At 51.4% G+C, this 20,414-nt stretch overlaps 2 protein-coding genes, 1 long non-coding RNA gene and 1 pseudogene across 4 annotated transcripts; 2 read left to right on the top strand and 2 right to left on the bottom strand.

Moving 5' to 3' along the window:
* Positions 1-799: 799 nt before the first annotated feature.
* On the bottom strand, positions 800-3,656 carry LOC148123402 (uncharacterized). The gene is made up of 3 exons (XR_015738373.1): positions 2,995-3,656; positions 2,609-2,865; positions 800-949 (listed from the first exon to the last, which is right to left on the bottom strand). It is a non-coding gene; the product is annotated as an uncharacterized LOC148123402 (long non-coding RNA).
* A 48-nt stretch (positions 3,657-3,704) lies between these two features.
* Positions 3,705-11,578, top strand: Irgq (immunity related GTPase Q). The gene is made up of 3 exons (XM_048440546.3): positions 3,705-3,989; positions 4,436-4,967; positions 6,121-11,578. Exons 2-3 carry the CDS (start codon positions 4,438-4,440, stop codon positions 7,352-7,354), a joined length of 1,764 nt encoding a protein of 587 aa, XP_048296503.3. The 5' UTR covers positions 3,705-3,989; positions 4,436-4,437; the 3' UTR covers positions 7,355-11,578.
* Positions 11,579-14,245: 2,667 nt separating this feature from the next.
* Pinlyp (phospholipase A2 inhibitor and LY6/PLAUR domain containing) lies at positions 14,246-20,406 on the bottom strand. Of its 2 annotated transcripts, none has more exons than XM_087908034.1 (6): positions 20,317-20,406; positions 19,944-20,090; positions 18,951-19,067; positions 15,011-15,163; positions 14,687-14,830; positions 14,246-14,491 (listed from the first exon to the last, which is right to left on the bottom strand). In XM_087908034.1, exons 2-6 carry the CDS (start codon positions 20,011-20,013, stop codon positions 14,337-14,339), a joined length of 639 nt encoding a protein of 212 aa, XP_087764160.1. In that variant the 5' UTR covers positions 20,014-20,090; positions 20,317-20,406; the 3' UTR covers positions 14,246-14,336. The 2 variants fall into 2 exon arrangements, with proteins under 2 accessions (XP_087764160.1, XP_087764159.1); XM_087908033.1 differs by having other exon boundaries at positions 20,273-20,392.
* On the top strand, positions 15,188-17,713 carry LOC148123401 (proteasome subunit alpha type-3 pseudogene; annotated as a pseudogene).
* Positions 20,407-20,414: the final 8 nt, after the last annotated feature.

Genomic DNA, 20,414 nt, shown 5'->3' with positions numbered 1-20,414 from the left:
GGGTAATTAAATCCTTCCAGATCTTGACCTTATATGGGTGGATCCCCCAGCTGTAGAGCCCCATCACTGAAGAGAGGGCTCACGTCGATTCAGAGCTCCCCTAAGCATGCCCGCTGTGGTATTGATGGTGCCCTGCTTTCTGGGCAATATCCTGGCCACACTCAGTCCAGACAAAGGAGCTGTTGGACTCTAGTGTTCAAACCGAGAAGGAGTCGCCCCCAGAGACCACCTCATATATCACAGCCGATGCAAAAGCATGAGGATTTTATTAATTCTGTCATGACAGGGTCCCTCAGCATTCGCGAAGCCGAGAGACCCCGAATAGCTGGTACAGTCTACTTTTAAAGGAGAAGGCCCCATAGAAACAAGGGGGTTGTTCCTTGACCATTATGATTGGCTTATTCGAAAAGGGTTAATACCAATAATTGGATGGAGAGCTACTGTCAGATCAGATGAGGTAAGAGGTCATTTTGACCCCGTTTGCCAGGGGACTGAGTCAAAACATACGTGTATGGGTAATTGTTCAGGAACTGAGTACGTGCATGTGTAGCTGTTAGGTCCTTGGTTCCCAGGGGAGGAGGGGAAGCACTAAGGCATGGAGGCTGAGAGGGTTTGGAATTGTCAGAAATGGCTTCAGAATTGTCTTAAAGTCTTACAGAGCTAGGGGTGGTGTGGGTATCATGGACCTGGTGGTGCTGCCGGAGAAGCAGACTGGGTCTACTGGGTCTTGGGTGAGCACCATGGGGAGGGCTTGGTGGTAGGACTATAGCTGCATTGGTGGATCCTTGCTGGAGGGGCGTGAGCAGGCACAGATGAAGCAGAATGAAGAAGGCCTCCTGCTTATGAATTGTAAAGTCTTCCAGGTGCTCTTTCGTCATGTGATGCTCCAGGAACTTGGCATCGGTGAAGGTGATGAGGCAGTGGGTGCACTGTGGAACTCCTACGTGACCTGGGGAATATGGGGAGAAGCGAGGGGCAAGGCCAGGAGGAATCTCCAAGCCCTGTCCTGGGCCTTGGAACCACGCCAGCCATCACCAATGACTAGACTGTGTGTGGATGAGCAGACTGAAGCACAAAGAAATGAAAGGGTGCTGCCAGTTTTAGAACCCAAAGTCGGCTTGTCTGACAAAGCGGTTTGCACGGTGATCAAGACACTGCCTGAGGCGAATCTCCACACTCTAGGCAAGGACAAGTTTCATCATCCAAAAACTGGGGTCTTGATCTTAGCAACTCCATACCATTGTAATGCTACAATGTCGGCAATTACTGCTCCTGAGACAGTGACAGGCAGCCCTGACACCTGGGAGCTGACACCCGTAGGCCTGTCTAGAGAACAGGTGCAATTTCACAAAACGTTAGTTAAAGACAAGGCTACGATGGGAGCCAGACAAGAATGAATATTGCCCAAGCCATGCGCATGACTGCTGCTGTACCAGCCTCAGCTTCAGCCCCTCTCCCTCCCTCCCGGGTCAGGCTTACAATCACTGACAAGTGCAGTGGCAAGCATCTTTAGTCCCAGCACTTGGGAAGCAGAGGCAGTTCTGAGTTCAAGGCTAGCCTGGTCTATAGGACAGTCAGGGCTGCACACTTGGCTCCCAGATGTCTGAGCTGCTTGTTACTGTCTCAGGAGCAGTCAGTTGCAGACGCTGTAGCACTGCGCCAAGCTACTGAGACTTTGACTCAGAAAAACAGAACAAAAAGGAAAAAGAAAATCCAATCATGGATGCCTCTGCATCCTGAACAATGACCCTCTCCTTTGAACTCTTCCTAAAGGCCACACAAACCTAATCCTGTAACACCACCCTTTAATTTTATTTATTTATTTTTGGTTTTTCGAGATGGGGTTTCTCTGTGTAGCCCTGGCTGGCCTTGAACTCGGAGATCTGCCTACCTCTGCCCCCCCCCCCCCGCCCCCCAGTGCTCGGATTAAAGGCGTGTGCTAACACTACCAACCCTATAAATTCTATTTAACACACTTCCTGCCTAGAGACTACCTCCTAAAGGACAAAGGGTATGGCTCAGTGGTAGAGCCCCTGCATAGCATGCACAAGTCTCTGCATATATATGTCATATATATATATATGTCATATATATATATGTCATATATATATGAACAGAGATCCGCCTGTCTCTGTCTCCCAAGTGCTGGGATTAAAGGTGTGCACCACCACCACCTGGCTATATATATATATGATTTTCAAGTCAGGGTTTCTCTCTGTAGATCAGGCTGACCTTGACCTCACAGAGATCTGCCTGCCTCTGCCAGGATTAAAGGTGTGTGCCACCACCGCTGGTTATTGCACCTTTTTGATATAAGAAACTGAAGCCCAGCCACATTGAAAGTCTAAGGATTAGTTGGACAGTGGTGGCGCACACCTTTAATACCAACACTGGGGGGGAGCGGCGACGGGGCAGAGGACAGGCAGATCTCTGTGAGTTCAAGGCCAGCCTGATCTACAGAGCGAGTTCCAGGACAGGCTCCAAAGCTACAAAGAAGGCCTGTCTCGAAAAACAAAAACCAGTCTAGGCACGAGTTGGGCCAAGACTCTTGGGGACTCATGCCCAGTAAGGATATTCTCAAGTCACAATGTCACAATCCCAATCTCACCTGGAATCCCCTTATCCCTCCGAATGGCATCCTGCTTCTGCCTGTCCTCAGAACAGGGTTCATCTGATCATGAGAGGAGGCCATTTCTGGGACATAGCTAGCCAGCTAGGGTCACTGTAGCCACTTCCGATGCAGAGGTCCCTTTAGTGTCACTCCTGCACCACCCCTCTACCCAGCAAGTACTCAAAGAGGTTGCCTCCTTCTCCTTGCAGAAGCCTGCCGCTCCGTGGTCTCTTCATAGTGATGGTCCCCATGTTCTGGTCAAGAACAGGGAAAAAAAAAAAAAAAAAAAAGAATGGGTGAGGCTGCACATGAGTCGCCGGCCATAGAGGGCTGCTGCTTTTTTTTTTTTTTTTTAACAGTCATTGAACTCTGATAACACTCACTAGAAAAGCTTCACCCGTCTCATACGAGAGACTCGGGTTTTTGACACTTCGATCTTCAAGTCCCTGTGACCTCTGATCTTCACCAAAACAAATCCCTGACAAGATGGAACCCTTGATCTTTCATACCAGCGTTGTCCTAGTTTCTCACGAGGCTCCAGACAAGTAGTGGCGCTCACACTTTAGTCCGCCTCTTCCCAAGAGACACCCTTCTCTGACGTCTGTGAGTCCTGTCACACCCATAGCCACCGCCGCCCTCGCTCGCTTCTAGCTCGTCTTTGGACCGCGCTGCTCCCACGCACTGCCTTCTGCCCCAAGCTCGCTGCGCCCTCTAGAGCTTCTTCCTCATAGCAAGAGGACTGTCCCTTAACTGCGCCTGATAGTCGATCGCCACAGCGCGGCTACCGGAGGAGAGCGGGGTAGGCTCTTTCCAGTCTTCAGACTCTAGTGATCTCCGGGTCTGTTGCCCCGTCCGTGTCTCCCAGTCAGGTTCAAGGTTGCAATTCGGCAATAGCACAGTCAGTCAGCCAGGCCCTGGGAATAGCAGGTGGAGAGGTCCTTCCCTGTACTTGGGAGCGTGATGATGACGTTCGTAGTGTGTTCCGTACAACTCGAAGCTTACTGCTCGGACGCATAGCTTCTTGTTCTCTTTGCCGTACAAGCCTATACTCATTGCGCAGGCGTTTTGGTTGCTGGTCGTGGTGGGAGCACCACCCACTAAGCTTTCTGCGCACGCGCTCGGGCTACATTGTTCCAGTGCCCAAACAGCCTTAACTAGGAAGAGAGAGCGTCCTGGGTGCTGAGTGCTGCCAAGAACTTGTCTCTCCGCGGCGGCGTTCCAAGACACACCCGGTCTTGGAAGGAATGACGTCAAGATAGAGCCACCCGAAGGCGTCCGAATGTCTCTGAATCCTGACTCTCCGACCCCTTCGGCCTCCATCAGCTCGTCTTAAGGGGCGGGGCTCCCTCTGTTCTCCCAGCGTGTCTACACTTTGTCGGTTGGTGATTTGGAACGGGGAGAGGGAGGGCCATCCTCGGGTCCCCGAGAGACTGCAGCCAGATTTCTGAGCTTTTCTTTTGAAATAGAAAGAGAAATGCGTTCGTGTGGAGAATGGACAGACACCTAGCTCTCCAGGGAATAAGCCCTTGACGTTGGGTTTCTAGGTCCTACAGACCACACTGGAGAATGGAAATAGAGGGCAGACCGGAGGAGTGAAGTCTGGCTCTACAGAGGGGCAGCTAGGAAAGGGTGTTGCTGGGCGTGGTGGCGCACGCCTTTAATCTCAGCATTCTGGGAGGCAGAGGCAAGAGGATTTCTTGAGTCCTGGCCTGCCAGGATTACACAGTGAGACCCTGTCTTTAAGAAAAAAAAAAGCAAACGAAAACAAAACAGAAGGTTTCGCGTGGCCCTGACCCCTGTGTTTCCCCACCTCTTGCTTTCCAGCAATGCCTCTGCCGCAGGGTGATGTGACTGCCTTATTCCTGGGGCCTCCGGGCTCGGGAAAGTCCGCGCTGATCTCCGCGTTATGTGGCAAGAATGTGGAAACGGTAGAGATTCCTGAAGGACGACCGGATTCTGGAGTCCCCGTTCTGAGAGCTGCGGCCCCAGGCCTCTTCCTAGGCGAGCTGAGCTGCCCACCCGCAGCTCCAGGTCCCTGGGCGGCGGAGGCCAACTTGCTGGTATTGGTTCTACCAGGATCTGAGGGGACCGAGGAGCCCTTGACCCCGGCCCTGGGAGAGGCAGCGCGGGCCGCCCTGGCTCGAGGGACCCCGCTGCTGGCTGTACGGAATCTGCGTCCTGGAGATTCCCAGAATGAAACTCAGGCCCGGGATCAAACTGCGGCCTTGCTGAACAGTGCTGGGTTGGGAGCTGCTCCTCTCTTTGTGCTACCGGCCGATTGCAGCAGCAGTGACCGCTGCGAGGAGCTGGAGCGCCTGCAGGTGGTGCTGCGGACCCAGGCGGAGGCGCTGCAGAGGTGAGGCAACGGTTGGGCTGGGTGGGGTGGCCTGATGTCTTTAGCTTAGACTCAGCTTGGCTACCGTGGTCTTTTAATGTTCTCGAGCCCTGTTCCTAGAGAGTCAGAGGCAAGACTTTATTGGCTGTCTATTTTTCCATATTTATTTTGTCTAGACTCCCCCAACCACCCATGAACACATATTTTGAGATCAGGGACGTTTCATCGTATACGAGGACTGAGGGCTTGTTTTTGTTTGTTTATTTGTTTTTTACCTTTTTTGTTATTTAAAACATGCACCCATTAAGGGTCAACTGGAAGGCCTGCCACAAAGATCTTAGCTCGTGTAAGCTCTCTGGCATCACAGGCACCCTCGCTGGTGAGAATTGAGAAGAGGCCCAGACATGTGCAAATACTGTCTACAGACAAAGTGCTGGACTCTGTGACATTTGTGGTCTCTCGAAGATTTTACCCGAAGAGTCTCCAGCACCCTCTTACTCATCAACTTGGTTTTCAAGTGACCCCCCCCCCCCCCCGTCCCTCCCTTCAGCACCAAACACTTTAGGAAGGAGCTCTGTTTCTGATTGGTCGCCCGGCTCCTCCATTCCCCAATTCCCTCTCAGATGCATACTGCCTACTGACTCTCTCCTGAACCCACCCTACCCCAGCTGCCAGTTGCCTCAGTTTATGAATCAGGAAGGGGCTGCCTCTGCCCAGGATCCACTTCTCTTTTACTAGCGTCACCTGCCCCACCAGTCCTAGATGAATTCTCCCCTCACACACCCTTCCTAACATCCACCCTTAGGAAAAAAGCCTTTGGGGACACCTTAAGCCACAACACATTTGCCTTTACGTCCGCCCCACCTCCTAGAAGACTTCCCTAGTCCTGAGGGTTGTATCAGGGAAGATAGAGTCCTCATTTTCGGTTCTGTTGAAAACCTGACCTTAAGTTTACCTGTGGTATCCAGACCTCCGGGTAGCCCTTAAGACCGTCCCTTAACTTTATGGCCCCGCCCCACCTGGTTTCTTATTTGCTTTAGTTCCTGGGATTCAGTAAGATTTTTTTTTCTTTTAAAATATAACCATGGCCAGGTTCTTGCTCGCCCAGCTTTTCCTGCTTTTAAAGCTCTTCTGCCTTTGACCCTTTCCCTCCCTCCCTTTCCCACCCCCGCAGGCTCCTGCCACCTGCCCAGGATGGCTTCGAGGTGCTGGGCGCAGCAGAGCTGGAAGCTGTGCGCGAGGCCTTCGAGACCGGTGGCCTGGAGGCGGCACTATCGTGGGTGCGAGCTGGCCTTGAGCGCCTGGGCAGCGCGCGACTGGACCTGGCGGTGGCCGGCGCTGCCAATGTAGGACTTGTGCTGGACATGCTACTGGGCCTGGATCCTGGCGACCCAGGTGCTGCGCCTGCCTCGGAGCCCACTGGACCCACCCCTTATCCGGCTCCAGAGCGCCCCAACGTGGTGCTCTGGACCGTTCCCCTGGGCTCCACGGCCACATCCCCTCCCGCCCCCCCTCACCCGACCCACTATGATGCCCTGATCCTCGTTACTCCTGGGGCTCCCACCGAAGAGAACTGGGCCCAGGTCCGCTCGTTGGTGTCCCCAGATACTCCACTCGTCGGTGTGCGCACGGACGGCCAGGGCGAGGATCCACCCGAGGCTCTGGAAGAAGAAAAACCTGAGAAGCTCGAGAATGCAAGCGGCGGGAAGTCAGGGGATGCACGCAGCGAAGGAAAAGAAAACCCTGGCTCCGGGGACTCAGGACCCACGGCTCCTCGGAGCCCGGAAGATGAGCAGTGGGAGGTGCTGGAGGAAGTGCCTCCGCCGGTGTTCCCTCTGCGCCTAGGTGGTCTCCCGGGGCTGGGAACCTGGCTGCAGCGTGCACTGCCTGCGGCTCAGGCCGGGGCGCTTCTGCTGGCGCTGCCACCCTCAAGTCCCCAGGCGGCGCGGAGGAAGGCGGCGGCGCTGCGGGCAGGAGCGTGGAGGCCAGCCCTGCTGGCCAGCCTGGCGGCGGCGGCCGCCCCAGTACCAGGATTGGGCTGGGCTTGCGACGTGGCTCTTCTCCGGGGACAGCTGGCTGAGTGGCGGCGCGCCCTGGGCCTCGAACCAACTGCAGTGGCACGCCGTGAGCGCGCCCTCGGCTTGGCTCCTGGAGTGCTGGCCGCGCGCACGCGCTTCCCGGGCCCAGTGACACGCGCTGAGGTGGAGGCCAGATTGGGGTCCTGGGCCGGCGAGGGCACAGCGGGAGGCGCGGCGCTGGGCGCACTCTCCTTCTTATGGCCCGCGGGTGGCGCAGCAGCGACAGGTGGGCTGGGTTACCGTGCTGCTCACGGTGTACTGCTGCAGGCCCTGGATGAGATGCTGGCTGATGCTGAGGCGGTGCTGGGACACCCAGAGCCCAACCAATGAGGAGTGTGGTAGGGGCTGGGGTGTCTGGTGACTTGGTTTCTGGCCCCACAGCCTCTGAGATTGAGGGGTGGTACTCAGACCCGGGGACTTGAAGGAGACTGACTTCTTGTTGAAATCTGCGACATACAGTCACCTGATTTCCTGGGTTATGAATGGGAGTAGGGTCTAAGCGCCATTAGTTTGCCATTCAGACGCTAATGCAGTGAAGGGAGTTGGGGGCCTGGGCTCCTAGAAATGGGAGCCTTTTGGCCTCTAACTGGCACCTGGTCCTAGATTTTTAAGCCTAGATTACTGCCTGTGAGTGGACCTATGGCTGTGGGCCTGGTACTATAGGGAGTTAGACCCCTTGGAGTGCTGGGTCCCAATGGGAAACAAGATGTGTAAGTTGCCCCGGAAAGAACAGGTTTTCGGGATCCAAACGGACTTGGGACCTTCATTTCAGGAGCCATGAGAGTCTTAAATGCTGGTTCTTAAGAAGTGGGACTTTGATTGTCAATTCCTGTGTGGTGGGAAATCCTGTAGAGACGCCGTGGTCTCATGGAGAATGGAGGTTCGTCCACCATTTGCTCTCTAGGCTTTGGTATAGACAACGTTGTCCCACAAAATTGAAGGGAAGGAACAAGAGGTCTAGGCATGGTGGTCTTCTGATAGCCAGAGTCTGGGAATGGGGCCTTTTCGTTATGGAAGAATAGAAACCCACACTTGAGAAATACCTCCTGTGAGCCCCTGATGAACCAGGAACCTGGCAACTGTCTCTCGTGCTTTCCTGGGAAGGGGTGTCACTGCCCCCACTTTATAGGTGCTGGGTGATTCAGAGTCTCTGGCATGTATGTGTCTGCTCCGCTTTAGTTTATCACTGGTTTCTTCTGTCATAACGGCCTTAACTATTGGGCCTCAGAGAGCTTCGCTCTTGCTGTTTTGGAAAGGCAGGGGGGTCCTGCTGTAGCAGTCTAGACTTCTCTGGGAAGGTACCAGGAGTGAGGCAAAGGCAGAAACCACAGTGCTGTCAGCTTTGTGTAGGTGGGAAGTGCCACCGTATGGTTCTTCAGTGTCAAAACTGAAAAGGAGGACTGGGTAGATGGGACCACCAGGCTCAGAGATGCAGGCCAGAGGCTCATCGACACAGCAAGGCACTGTGTGACCTGGCCCCTGCCTCTTCTCATTCCCTACCCATCTCCAGCAAGCCTGGTTTGTCTTTCTGATGCCTGGGTCCCACCTCAGGACTTGTGAATTTTCTGTTTTTCTGCGGACTGCTCTGCCTCCCCATCTTTTTTTGAAATTGAAATTGGGTCCTTATCTATCAGATCTCCCAGGAATGACCCCTTTAGAAGCTTTCTGATCACCCCACGTAGCTTACACTGACCCCGGCCACTTGATTGTTCCTATGTCAATGATGGCTTTATTTATTTGTTCATTCTTTCATTCACCTGATTGTTGGCTCTTGCCCCATGCCTGTCCTTTTCTTGGGTGTACCCTAGCACCCAGAGCAGTGCCTGACACGGTAGGTGCCTAGTGTTTAGTATTTTAGTTTATTGATCATTGGCATGTGGCCTGGAATTCAGGTGGTCAATATCTTGTTACAAATAGGGACAAGCTAGGGAGAAGTGAGCACCTAGTGGGAGAGTAAACAGGGATCAGGCAGGGCTTGGTCACTGTCACCACTTGAATGAGTGCCATATATCTGCCAAATGAAACATTAGAGCTTCTGAGGCTGCGTAGTCAGGTACCACCCCCATCTAACCTTAAACTTTCACCACTGACACCATTTACCCCACAAGTGTTGAGAGGGCACCTGATATGGAGGTGCATGCATGCAACCCCAGCACTTGAGACAGGAAACTAGAAGTTTAATGCCATCTTCAGTGACAATGGAGAGCTGCAGGCTCATCTGAGCTATGTGTCCGATCTCACTATTTAGTCTAGACTAACCTTGAACTTGGTGTGGTTTGGCCCCTGCCTAGCCCATCCAGCCTGATACTAGGTCCTTCTTATGCTTGAATTGCCCCTGCCTCAGCCTCCCCAGTATTTGGAGTAGAGCCCTGAACCCCCCAGCACCTGGCTCCACTTTAAAGCTCTTATTGAGATGCCTGGCATTCTTTTCACTGAGAGCCTATGTGTTCCTTACACCTGAGCACATCTCAGCTCACATGACACACCTAATTGGAAACACTTGAATTTGTAGGTGGAGAATCTAATTCACATATCCATGTTACCTCAGTTAGGTTTCATAGGTTCCCCCAAAGCTGGGGTTTGAATCCAGTGCCTCACATATTTAAGGCAAACACTTTATTCTGGAACTGTGTCCCTAGTCCTTCATGGGGGTGGAGGTGGGAGCTCTGGACAGGGTGTCTACCACTGTGCCATGCCCCCAGCTCCTCACTATGGACTCTAGGCAGGAGCTCTATCACTAAGCTACATCCTCAGCTTGCTTTTTATCTTTTATTTTGAGACAAGGTCTCAAGTTTCCTGAACTGACCTTGAATTTGGGAATCTCCTGAGTAACTAAAATCGCAGGCCTGCACCACCTCCTGGCTTCATAGTTTTTCTAAACCTGTGATGTGTCAATGAATCAAATACAAATAAAATTTAAGATTGCCTTTTCTCAGTGACATTAGTCACATGTGATTAGTGGCCACAGTGTGTGACAATACAGATATGAAGTGGCTCCAGGATTAAAGGAGGTCTATGCACAAGATCCAGGGGCAGAGGGTCCTCCCGAGTTTGGGTAAGAGGATATCGGGCAAGTCACCAGCAAATGGCATCTAGCAAGCTGTATTGATTGCTTTTCTTGTTGTGTGACAACATACCCAAGGAAGGCAACTTATGAAAGAAATTATATTTAGCTCAGGGTCCATGGATTCAGTCCACTGTGATGGAGTCCTGTCAGCAGGAGAGCGAAGCAGGTGGCCACATTGCAGCCCCATTTGGGAAGCAGAGAGAGAAATTCTGGTATTCAGTTTGATTTCTCCTTTTACTTCACCTTAGGATCACGGTGTATTGAATGCTTCCTCAAACAGAATGTGGTCTCACCTCAGTTAGCCTAGACTCCTCCACAGCCACGTCTGGAGAGTGACTGTAGGTTGTAAGTCAGTAGTGTTAGCTACCACTGCAGGTAGCTGAGAATTTGCTGTGTATGTGCATGTATGCATCCAAGCGTGCACGCTGGCATGTGAGCATGCTGGAGCACATACACAGCTCCCATGTACTGCTGCTGCTCCTGAAAGACCTTGAACATAGATGTTAGTCTCTATTGTCTGGACCCCGCTTCCCTGAGAACAGGAAGGCAGCAAGCCTGGCGCCATCTGTGACTCCGATGCAGTGCCCTGCTCTCGCCAGCACTCTACTCCTTTGTTTTATGTTTTGGTATTTTGACATAGTGTAGGTTTGCTGGCAATGGCCTTGAAATCCTGGTCCTCCAGCTCTGACCGTGCCTCACTTTGGTGCCTCCTGGCATCCCTGCTCTATGCTTTGCTACTGTTCCTTCGCTCCTCCAGGCAGCAGGCTCATGCTGGACACATCAGAAGTAAGCAGCGTGTGTAGCCCTTGCCTGTGCTGGTCAGCACCATAGACTTACAGGTCAGCGCTGTTGTGTTGTGCCCTGTGGGTGGTTTGTCAGTTTGTTGTAATTGTTACTTGAGGGTCCAGGCTATCTCGGATGCTTGAGCTCAGGCGTCCTCCTGTCCCTCTCCCATCCTGGGTTCTAAACCAGGTCTTCCCCCTCCGAGGTAGGTTGATGTCTTACTCTGTAGCTGACTGACTTCAAACTTGTGCAGCAGCCTCTGAAGTTCTGGGGTTACAGGGGTAAGTGACTACATATGCTGCCTAACTCTTTTGTTAGGATTTTAGGCTTTTTCAGGGTGTAAGTAAAGCTGAGAGTGAGCTGCCTGTCTCTGAAAGGCCTCCAAATAGAAAAGACTCAGTCTTCCTTCACGGTGATCCCATGAAGCTCCTGGGGTCTGGAAGAGCCTGAACACAGGGATTCTGGGAAATGTCAGCCCTCCAGGCTGGAATTGCAACGGTACAGTGAATCTTAGCTTTGGCCCTGTCAGAAGAACAGGTTCCCAAAAATTGGTGAGCAGATGAGATGCTCTCCTCGGCTTAGGGGAGAGTGAGTCCTACACTTCTGGCTCATGAAGGAACTGTCTATTGGAATAGGGGACAAATCGAACAGTCTGCTCAACCTGTGGTGTGTTTTGGAAAAACAATAAAAGAGTAGAAATCCTGTTACGTGTGTCTTTTGTTAAAGGTTTGATTTATTAATTTTAAGCATGTGTGTATGCGTGTGGTGAGAAAGGTGCTATCGTCTGTGAGTCATCTCCCCAGCCTTGAACTTGATTTTTTTTTTTTAAATTCTTTTGGTTTTTTGAGACAAGGTTTCTCTGTGTAGCCCTGACTGTTCTGGAACTCACTCTGTAGACCAGGCTGGCCTCGAACTCACAGATCCACCTGCCTCTGCCTCCCCAGTGTTGAAATTAAAGGTGTGCGCCACCACTGCCTGGTGAATTGGTGATTTTTAAGAGCTTCCAAGTTTGTGATGGCCAAGCAACTGACCTCTGGAGCCAGCCTGACCCACTGTTCCCAAGTTCAGCCTCTCTGAGGACAAGCACTTGGATGTGCTCTCTCAGCCTGACTCTGGATTCTAGCCACTGGGACAACAGCAAACATGATGCAATCAGAAGCTTGAAAAGTGCTTAGGAACTGGGTTTCCTCCCTGGCTGTCCTTGGGCTCCCTGCCATCACTGTCATGATGTGAAGCCCAGACTGAGGGCTGGGGATAAAGCTCAATGTGTTTCCTAACAGTCCCCCAGTGAGGGCTTGTGTGTGGCTCAGTGGTAGAGCCCCTGCCTAGAATCCCCCAGTGAGGGCTGGGGCATGGCTCAGTGGTAAGAGCACCTTCCTAACATAGTCAAGGATGTAAGTCTATCCTTACTACTGACACAAAATTCATCAAGGCTTTTGGTATGCAACCTGGGCTATGTTTCAGTTCTTTATCCTGTCTCAGTCTCCCAGGCATTGGGTTTAAGGGTATACTATATGCCAAGCCCTGCTAAAACCCTAAGCTCTGTTACATTTGAGCTCTGTGATCTTCAAACTGATTGACATCTCCCTCTGAGTCTCGACTCATCTCTTGAAAACAGGGATGAGAATGGTGGCACCACTGTGCAGACTGAAGCCTGAAAGATGAGAAGCTGCCTCTCAAAGGCCAGCACACCCCCTGTTTCTGAAACTACCCAGCTCTCAGCCTTCTGACTGGGGAAGGAGTTGGTTCCAGTGAGGTGTGGTCATGTGATCAGCTCCATCTGTGGAGCTGAGAGTGTTGAGCCACTCCTGGGTCACACAGTGTTTAATCATACAGGTAAGGCATTTCTAGGTACTTCCCTTTGGCACAGAAATTGGCCGATCCATGCCTGGAACCAGTAGAAACCCGCTTTGGATTATGCTAAACTTGTAGAGCGAAGGGAAGCACCAGCCTTTTGTGAATGGGTGCTCATTCAGCAGAAATACAGCCCTCCCTCGCAGTGAAACTCCCATGTTGCCATTGGCTTTGGCCTTGTGACTCACCTTAGTGGGGTGCTACCAGAGCTAACCTCAACAACAACAACAAATACCTTATATGCACTTGACTCTCATGCCGTGAGGACATCTGGTGAGCCACTGGTGCAGAAGATTCGCAGAAGTTCACAGAGGAGCCAGTTCTAGATCAAACCAGCTAGGGGAGCCATCCCAGCCCAACCTACATAACCTTAGAAGGCGTGTTGTCTTAAAGTCTTAGTTTGGGGCTGGTTTGTTACATGGCGTTATTGCAGCACAGCTGACTCATACACCTTTGTTATTTTCAGCCGCTGAGATTAGGAAGTTGTTACTGTATCATAATGTAGCCTGCTCCAGTTAGTACAGTGGCACCTGCCAACTAATGGCCATGCTAAGTGGCAGCTATCACAATGATTAGTGTTTACTGAGACATACTGTCTGAAGAGCCATCATTCCTTTAAAGGTGGCACCGACTGCTGGAAGTGCTTTTAAAGTAGCCTTCTTTGTCATAAAACAACCCTGGGGTTCTCACTATTAATAGCCACCCACTGCACACGTAAAAACAGGTGAGAGAGGGAGAGTCAAATCAGGACAGATGGCCACGGCCTTTGGAATGTGTGACAGGCTAGGGTTCAAATCAAGATTCTCGCCCATCCTAGCTGTTTGACTCAAGGCAAGTGCCAGCCGCCATCTGCCTCAGTGTTTCCACCTGTGAAGTGGAACAATATCAATTTCAACTGGGTGGGGTTCGCAGCTGTGATCCCAGCATTCTAGAGGGTGAGGCAGAGTTTGTTTGCCTTGAGTTTGAGGCTGGACTGCACTCAATAGCAGTAAATAACAAATCAAGTTCATGGAGCTCTGATCGTAACATGATTATAAAGGATAGCATACTTAGGAAATTGGCATGTTGCCCTTCAAAAGCAAGGACCACATATTTTTCACCCTCTTTCTCTTTAAAGGGCAGGGTCTCCTGTAGCCCAGGCTGGCCTGCCCCCCACTCCTACCCCAAGTCTTACTTGTGTGGATCCCTGGCTGTCCTGAAACTTATTATGTAGATCAGGCTGGCCTCGAACTCACAGAGATCCGCCTGCCTCTGCCTCCCCAGTGCTGGGATTAAAGGTGTGTGCCAGCACTGCCTGGATCTTTTTCTGTTTGTTTTTGAGACAGGGTCTGGCTATGCTGACCGAGTTCATCCTGAACTCACGATCTAACTACCTCAGCCTCAGTCTGTGTTACCACACATAGAAACCCTCCCTTCTTTGAACTGGAGGGGAAGGAGGGGCAAGAGTCAGAAAAGAACGCTGGGATGGGACCCGTACTGTTTACACCCACCCTCCCAGGATGCATCCGGTCACAAGGTTTACTCTGTTCATCAGTTTTAATTTACGGGTGCCTGAACAGCTGCAGGCCGAGGACAAATGGGGACCGCAAAACACATACTCCTTAGTCTTCACTCACCCCTGCCAGGCGGGTAGGGCGCAGGCAGGCAGTCTGCCCGGCGCAGGAAGTAGAGGTAGGAAGCCGAAGGCACCTCGGCTCCAGCCTTGGTGTGGCAGGCGCTCTCTGTGGCACAGCCTCTCGTGGCAAATTTCGTGTTGATAATACCTGTGACAACATTTCAGGACTGAGTCAGCTTCTTCATGACCCGGGAGTCTAACACACACATCCCCGCCCTGCGCCATCATTTCTTTGTCCAGTTCTCCGGAACTCCCCCCCCCCCCATCACCTGTAAAGGGGGAAGTGTGGAACTCTGCTTCTGACACACGCCCCTCCCCCATCTAAGTCTATCCACTAACTCACCAGCCTGCACATTGCCAGCAAAATAGATGCAGTGTGTTTCCGGGCCCACGCAACGAGCTGTCTGAGTCCCTGGACACGTCTCTTGGAAGGGCACAATGCAGGAGGGACACATCAGGCCGTTCTCCGTCCGATTGTTATGGGGAACTGTGAATGATGACAGAGTATAAAGCAGATTGGAAAAATTGTTACCTCCAACATCCTCGGAACCTGGGGATCACCGGGTTGGGTTGGTAGAGTTTGCGGGTCAGGAAACAGAAGACCCGAAGCAGTCAAGGGCTTGCCAGATGTCACAGGGCAGGCATCTTGTGTTGGGGTGGCACTTACGGGGCACCGAGACACTGTTGCAACCGTCGCTCTGACAGCAGTGGGCGTTGGACACCATGTAGTCATTGGGACTCATGGTGGTAGATACGAAGCCAGAGTAGCAGTCTTTAAACTTCGTGCAGGCCTTGAAGGTGCTCACTGACTTTCGGCCCTCTGCAGAGTAGGGACAGGAATCAACCACTTCCTCTCCTCCCCTCCAACAGGGACTCCTCTCTCTCTCTCTCTCCCTCTCTCTCTCTCTCTCTCTCACACACACACACACACACACACACACACACACACTAGGGCTGCAGGGATCGCTCCTCGGTCAGGAACACTTGTGCTGTTCTAGAGGATCCAAGGTTGGTTCTCAGTTCCCACGTCTGAGTCTACAACTGTAGTTCCAGGGATCTGTTGCCTTCTTTCGGCCTCCTTGCACATACAAACAGGTAGACATAAGTACACATACACATAAAATAATGTTTTTGAGACAGAGTCTCACTACATACCCTGCCTTCCCTGGAACTTGCTCTGTAGACCAGGCTGGCCTAGAACTCACAGAGATTCACCTGCTTCTGTCTCCTGAGTCCTGGGATTAAAAGCCTACACCACCACACCCATCTAAAATAAGTATATTTTTTATAAGGTGCATGTATGACGTCAGGCCTGGACGTGCTCCTCAGCCCCCTGGCTAGCACCATGTGCTCCACTGGCACTGGGTGACGTGCCAGTCTCTTCATTCTCTCCCAGTGGAAGAGTTTTCTGAGTTGAGAACGCCCTGAAGGCTGTGGGAATAGTAGGGAGTAGATGGAAAGACAGTATTGTCTTTGAGATAGGAAAGCTAGTGTCCTCTAAACCTGTGGAGAAGGCTTTAGATGTTGATTGACATGTTGGAATGGTAGCAGCAAGTCTGTGGGCAGACACTTGCTCGTTAGCAGACATAGCAAGAGAAGAAGTGTCCGACTTGATATCTAACACTGACTGTAATGTTCCTCTTAAACATCTTGCTGGCAGAGTGGCTATGCACACACACACACACACACACACACACACACACACACACACACGTTACAGCACTGTTGGACCTTTGGGTTGTAGCTTCCTGGCAGGGTCTTATGGTTCGCACCACAGCACACAGCTCTATGTGACTGAACCATTAGGCCTTTCACACGATTATTGCAGCTGTGCCATTGGCAAAGTCAGGCAAGCCGCAGAGATAGAAATAGAAGATCTTCAAGGGAAAGAAATGATTTGCTATGACGTAGTTAAGTTGCAAAAAATAAATAGTACATGATGGTGTTAGGGATAGAGCGTTTGAACTCAAGCTCAGCTGGGTTGGCGAACGAACTAAAGGAAGACATGAAATTGTTCCAAAAGATGTAAGGGGGGGGCAGACAGTGGCTGCAAATGCCTTTAATCCCAGCACTTGGGAGGCAGAGGCAGTGAATCTCTGTGAGTTCAAGGCCAGCCTGCTCTGTAGAGTGAGTTCTAGGACAGCAAGGGCTGTTACATAGAGAAAACTTATCTTAAAAACAAAACAAACAAACAAACAGAAATGTAAGCAAGGAAACAGAGAAATAAGCCATGGAATCTTTGAAGGGAGAAGATGAGCCAGATGATGACAATCTACAATGTTCTCTTCACCATCTCTTCTGGTTTTCATTTCTGTGACTGTCCCTATGACTAGCACCATGGATCATACACACACACTAACCAATTTTCATTAAATTTTGTCTATAGATACATACACTATATATGCACATATATATAGTGTATGTATGTGCACATGTGCCCCCAGTGAGTGTGCTAAGAGTTCTCAGTGGTCAGTTCTTTTCCGCCATCTTGCAGGATGAGGCATCAAATTTAGTGTTCCACACCAGACCCTCTACCTGCTGAGCAGTCTCGCTGACCCTATAGCAGCTCAGAAAGGTCACATTCACAATCTGCCTGGTGTCAGAGGCTGGTAGGTAGCCCCCCTGCTTGTCTGACCTGGTTCCTTCACCCATGCTAAGGATACAAGTTCTTCCCAAGCCGCCTGAAGCTACCCCTGTACCTGTGTGAGGTGGACTTTCCCCACCTTCTGTGAAGTGTCAAACCCGGGACAAATGGCTGAAGTGCCTACTCAATACAGCAAAGCTGGACCTGGCTGCCGGGTTCTCCCAGGATCCCTCAGTCCCTACCTGCTACAGGGTATGGCTGACATAGCCCAGCCACCCCCATCCTGAATTCTCCAGGCCAGAGGCTCCTCCCTCTATACTCCAAACATTTTGGTTATCCCTTCCTGGTCTCCTGGCTGCTGCACCTGGTTCCTCTCTCTCCCTTCTGGCTTACAGTCCTCCAGTCCTCCCACGTTCTTCCCTGGCCACCTTCACCTAATCCTGGCTGAACACAGCCTTCAGGCCCACCTTCCTCTCTCACTGCAGCTGCGTGGGTATTTCCCTGCCCTCAAAGATGTTGGTTTACTTAATAGGTAAAGGTGCCTGCCACCATGTCTCACGTCCTGAGTTTGATCTCTGAGACCCATGTGGTGGAAAGAGAATTTGATTCTACAAGCTATTCTCTGACCTGTACACATACATACACATATGTACACACACATATGCACATACACACACATACATACACGCACATACACACATATGCACATACATACAATATGCGCACACACATACATACAAACATAAACATATGCACACACACATATGCACGCATGCACACACACACACACACACACACACACACCACTTTCCTTAATGTTAAAAGAGATAATGACATGACCCTCATTTGTTCCAGTCCCTCTGCAAGCTGGAAGTCACCCCTCCTGGAACTAAGGCTTTTTCTACCAAGGATGAACATACCCCACTGTTCTCTATTTCTTCTTCCTCTCTGAGGTCTGGGGTGCTCTCTTTGATTGAGGCTGGGTCCCCCTCTCCCATTGTACTTCTGAGACTCCCCACTCCCTCCTCTCCCTCCCCAGTCCTCTTCCTTGCCTTCTCTGCTCCCCCTTTCTTTTCTTCCCTTCCCTCCTCCCCTCCTTCCCCGCTTCTACTCCCTCTCTCTCCCTCCCTTCCTCCTACTTCCTCCCCTTGTTTTTGTTTGTTTAAAAGTCGGGCTCTTGTTCTATAGCCCAGCTGGTTGGTCTCAGGCTCCTGAATATCCTCCTGCTTCCCACCCCTCCTCAACATCTCTACTTTCTCCGGATGTATTGGCTCCATCCCCCTGGGTTACAGTCCCCCTCCAGGCAGGTTTCTGTTTCCCCTAACCCTAACACCATCCATCTCCCCTCCTGGCTTTCCAGGTTTCTGTCCCACCCTCCAGTTAAGAGCATCAACCGCCCTTCCAGAAGAGTTCAGCTCACATCATCAGTATCTCACAACTGCCTGGAACTTTTGCTCCAAACACTCTTCCCCTCCCACCTCTGCAAGCACTGCTCTCATTTGCATAATGCCTTCCCATACATGTAATTACAAGTAAAAACATTAAAAGAAAAAGAAAAGACTCTTTGCTTCCTGCTAGTTTCCCGTGTCCCCTCATTTTTTTTCCCTCAGCAGCTCCCCTCCCCTTTCCACGTTTTATTTTATGTGTATGGGTATTTAGCCTGCCTGTATGTAAGTGCACTACAAGTATGCAGTGCCAGTGGGGGCCAGAAGGGGGCGTCTGATCCCCTGGGACTCTAGTTACAGACTATTGTGAGCCACCATGCTGGGAATTGAACAGAAGTCCCCTTTAAGGACAGCCAGTGCTCTTGACGGCTGCCTCATCTCTCCATTCTCCCATATTCCCTTCTTCAGGACACGCTCAGTTTCAGAATCTCTGACCATAGCTTCTAACACACCACATCTTTCCCATCTCTTTCCTCCCACAGCTCCTTGTAACCATCCCCTATCGACGGGGTTGGTATCGTCTACCTTGAAGGTATCCATCCCTCCCGACCCTCTTGGCCGAAGCCACACCCTCCTACTTGTGCTGGACTCGCTCACGAGAACCACGCATGCGTCTTTGTCGGCATCACAGGTCTTCATTTTCCCGCTGCATGTGTGTCCCGAGCCCTTGCACACTTCACAGCTTAGAGGGCACCCTGCAGCGAGGAGAGCAGAGAGCAGAGTGTGTGGCCATGGTTGGGATGGTCTTCAGACCACGATTTGGGCTTTGGAGCTCACAGGAGAGATGACTTTGCGGGAGGGACTAGGGTTTTCCTGGTTTTTCATGGGTGGGGCACTGAGAACTGTCCAGGGAATTGTCTGGAGTCTGACGAGGAAGCGGTGGCCATGCCAGCGAAGTGGCTTCCAGGGCGGGAAATGACTCCACCACAGAGCCTGTTTTACTTAATAATTACAAGGCTTGGGGACTTTGGATGCCAGGGTCCTCTGAGCACTCTCAGAGGCAGGGAGGGGTCGTGGCAGAGTTTTCTATGGGGCTTTTGTAAAATTTCAGGTCCAGCTGGTTCTTAGGGTGTGGAACTCACTCACTTCCCTGAAGGTAACCCAGAAGTCTGGGAACTCAGTCAGGGGTACCTGACTCCGAGGTCTGGGTCAGTGGCATGGCTTCCTTCCTGACAGAGGATGAGCCCAGCCATCTGGGTTCCAGGGACAGTGAAGCTGGCTTGGGAATGCTGAAGGCCTGAATTCTTCTAAGTCCAGACAGAAAGAACAGTTCTGTCTGTCCTTACTAATTAATTACATTTTAAAGATTTTCTCTAATCGCCAGCTCTCATCTGATATTCCTAGAATTCAGATGCAATGTTTTGAGTCTTTTCCTAAGGCCCCTCAAGCCTTCTCAGACCCAGGCTTTCTCCTCCTTACTCTCTGTTCATCCTTCATGAATCTGATTTTTCAAGGTCTCTCTCTCTCTCTCTCTCTCTCTCTCTCTCTCTCTCTCTCTCTCTCTCTCTCTCGAACCTTGCCCAATGCCCTCTGAGACCCCAGGAAGGAGGCCATGTCCCTTTGTCACTTACCAAGACCCAAGAGGGTGCAGAGCAGTGCAAAAGCTAGCAGGAAGGTCCTGTGTCTTCTAGACAGCCTCATGGTGTGTGAACCTGCAGTCCCAGGTCCTCTGCCCTTATAGGAAGCTGGGCAAGGGCGGGTCTGGTCCCACCTTCACCCTGGGGTGAGAAATAGCTGAGGTCAGAACCCATGGCAGTCCTCCACAGCCTCCAGGTTGGAGTCATGGAGCCAGCATCCATAAGAAAACTGAACATCTTCGACCCAACCCCTTCCTGCACCGGCATCTAAGGTCTTTAGATTGCCAGTGTCTTCTTCCACCTGGACCCAGAAGCTCACTTACAACTTAAATGTTTTCTTCCTCCCCCTCCTTTTTTTTTTTTTAACCTAAGGTTGGAGTTGGGTCACTTGATTCCCTGAGGGTGCAGGGCAACTTCGGAGACTGGAACCCCCTCTTCTCTTTTCCCAAGGAGGCACCCAGCGTG

The sequence above is a fragment of the Myodes glareolus genome, chromosome 1 (assembly GCF_982192425.1).
Source record: "Myodes glareolus chromosome 1, mMyoGla1.1, whole genome shotgun sequence".
Lineage (NCBI taxonomy): Eukaryota > Metazoa > Chordata > Mammalia > Rodentia > Cricetidae > Myodes > Myodes glareolus.
This window is presented reverse-complemented; position numbering and strand designations above follow the sequence as displayed.

Coding starts and splice junctions, on each gene's coding strand:
- Irgq (XM_048440546.3), top strand. CDS start 4,438: ATGCCTCTGCCGCAGGGTGATGTGACTGCCTTATTCCTGGGGCCTCCG. Junction 4,968..6,120: donor CAGGCGGAGGCGCTGCAGAG/GTGAGGCAACGG, acceptor CCACCCCCGCAG/GCTCCTGCCACCTGCCCAGG.
- Pinlyp (XM_087908034.1), bottom strand. CDS start 20,013: ATGAGGCTGTCTAGAAGACACAGGACCTTCCTGCTAGCTTTTGCACTG. Junction 19,068..19,943: donor CTGCACCCTCTTGGGTCTTG/GTAAGTGACAAA, acceptor TCCTCGCTGCAG/GGTGCCCTCTAAGCTGTGAA. Junction 15,164..18,950: donor CGTGAGCGAGTCCAGCACAA/GTAGGAGGGTGT, acceptor CCTACTCTGCAG/AGGGCCGAAAGTCAGTGAGC.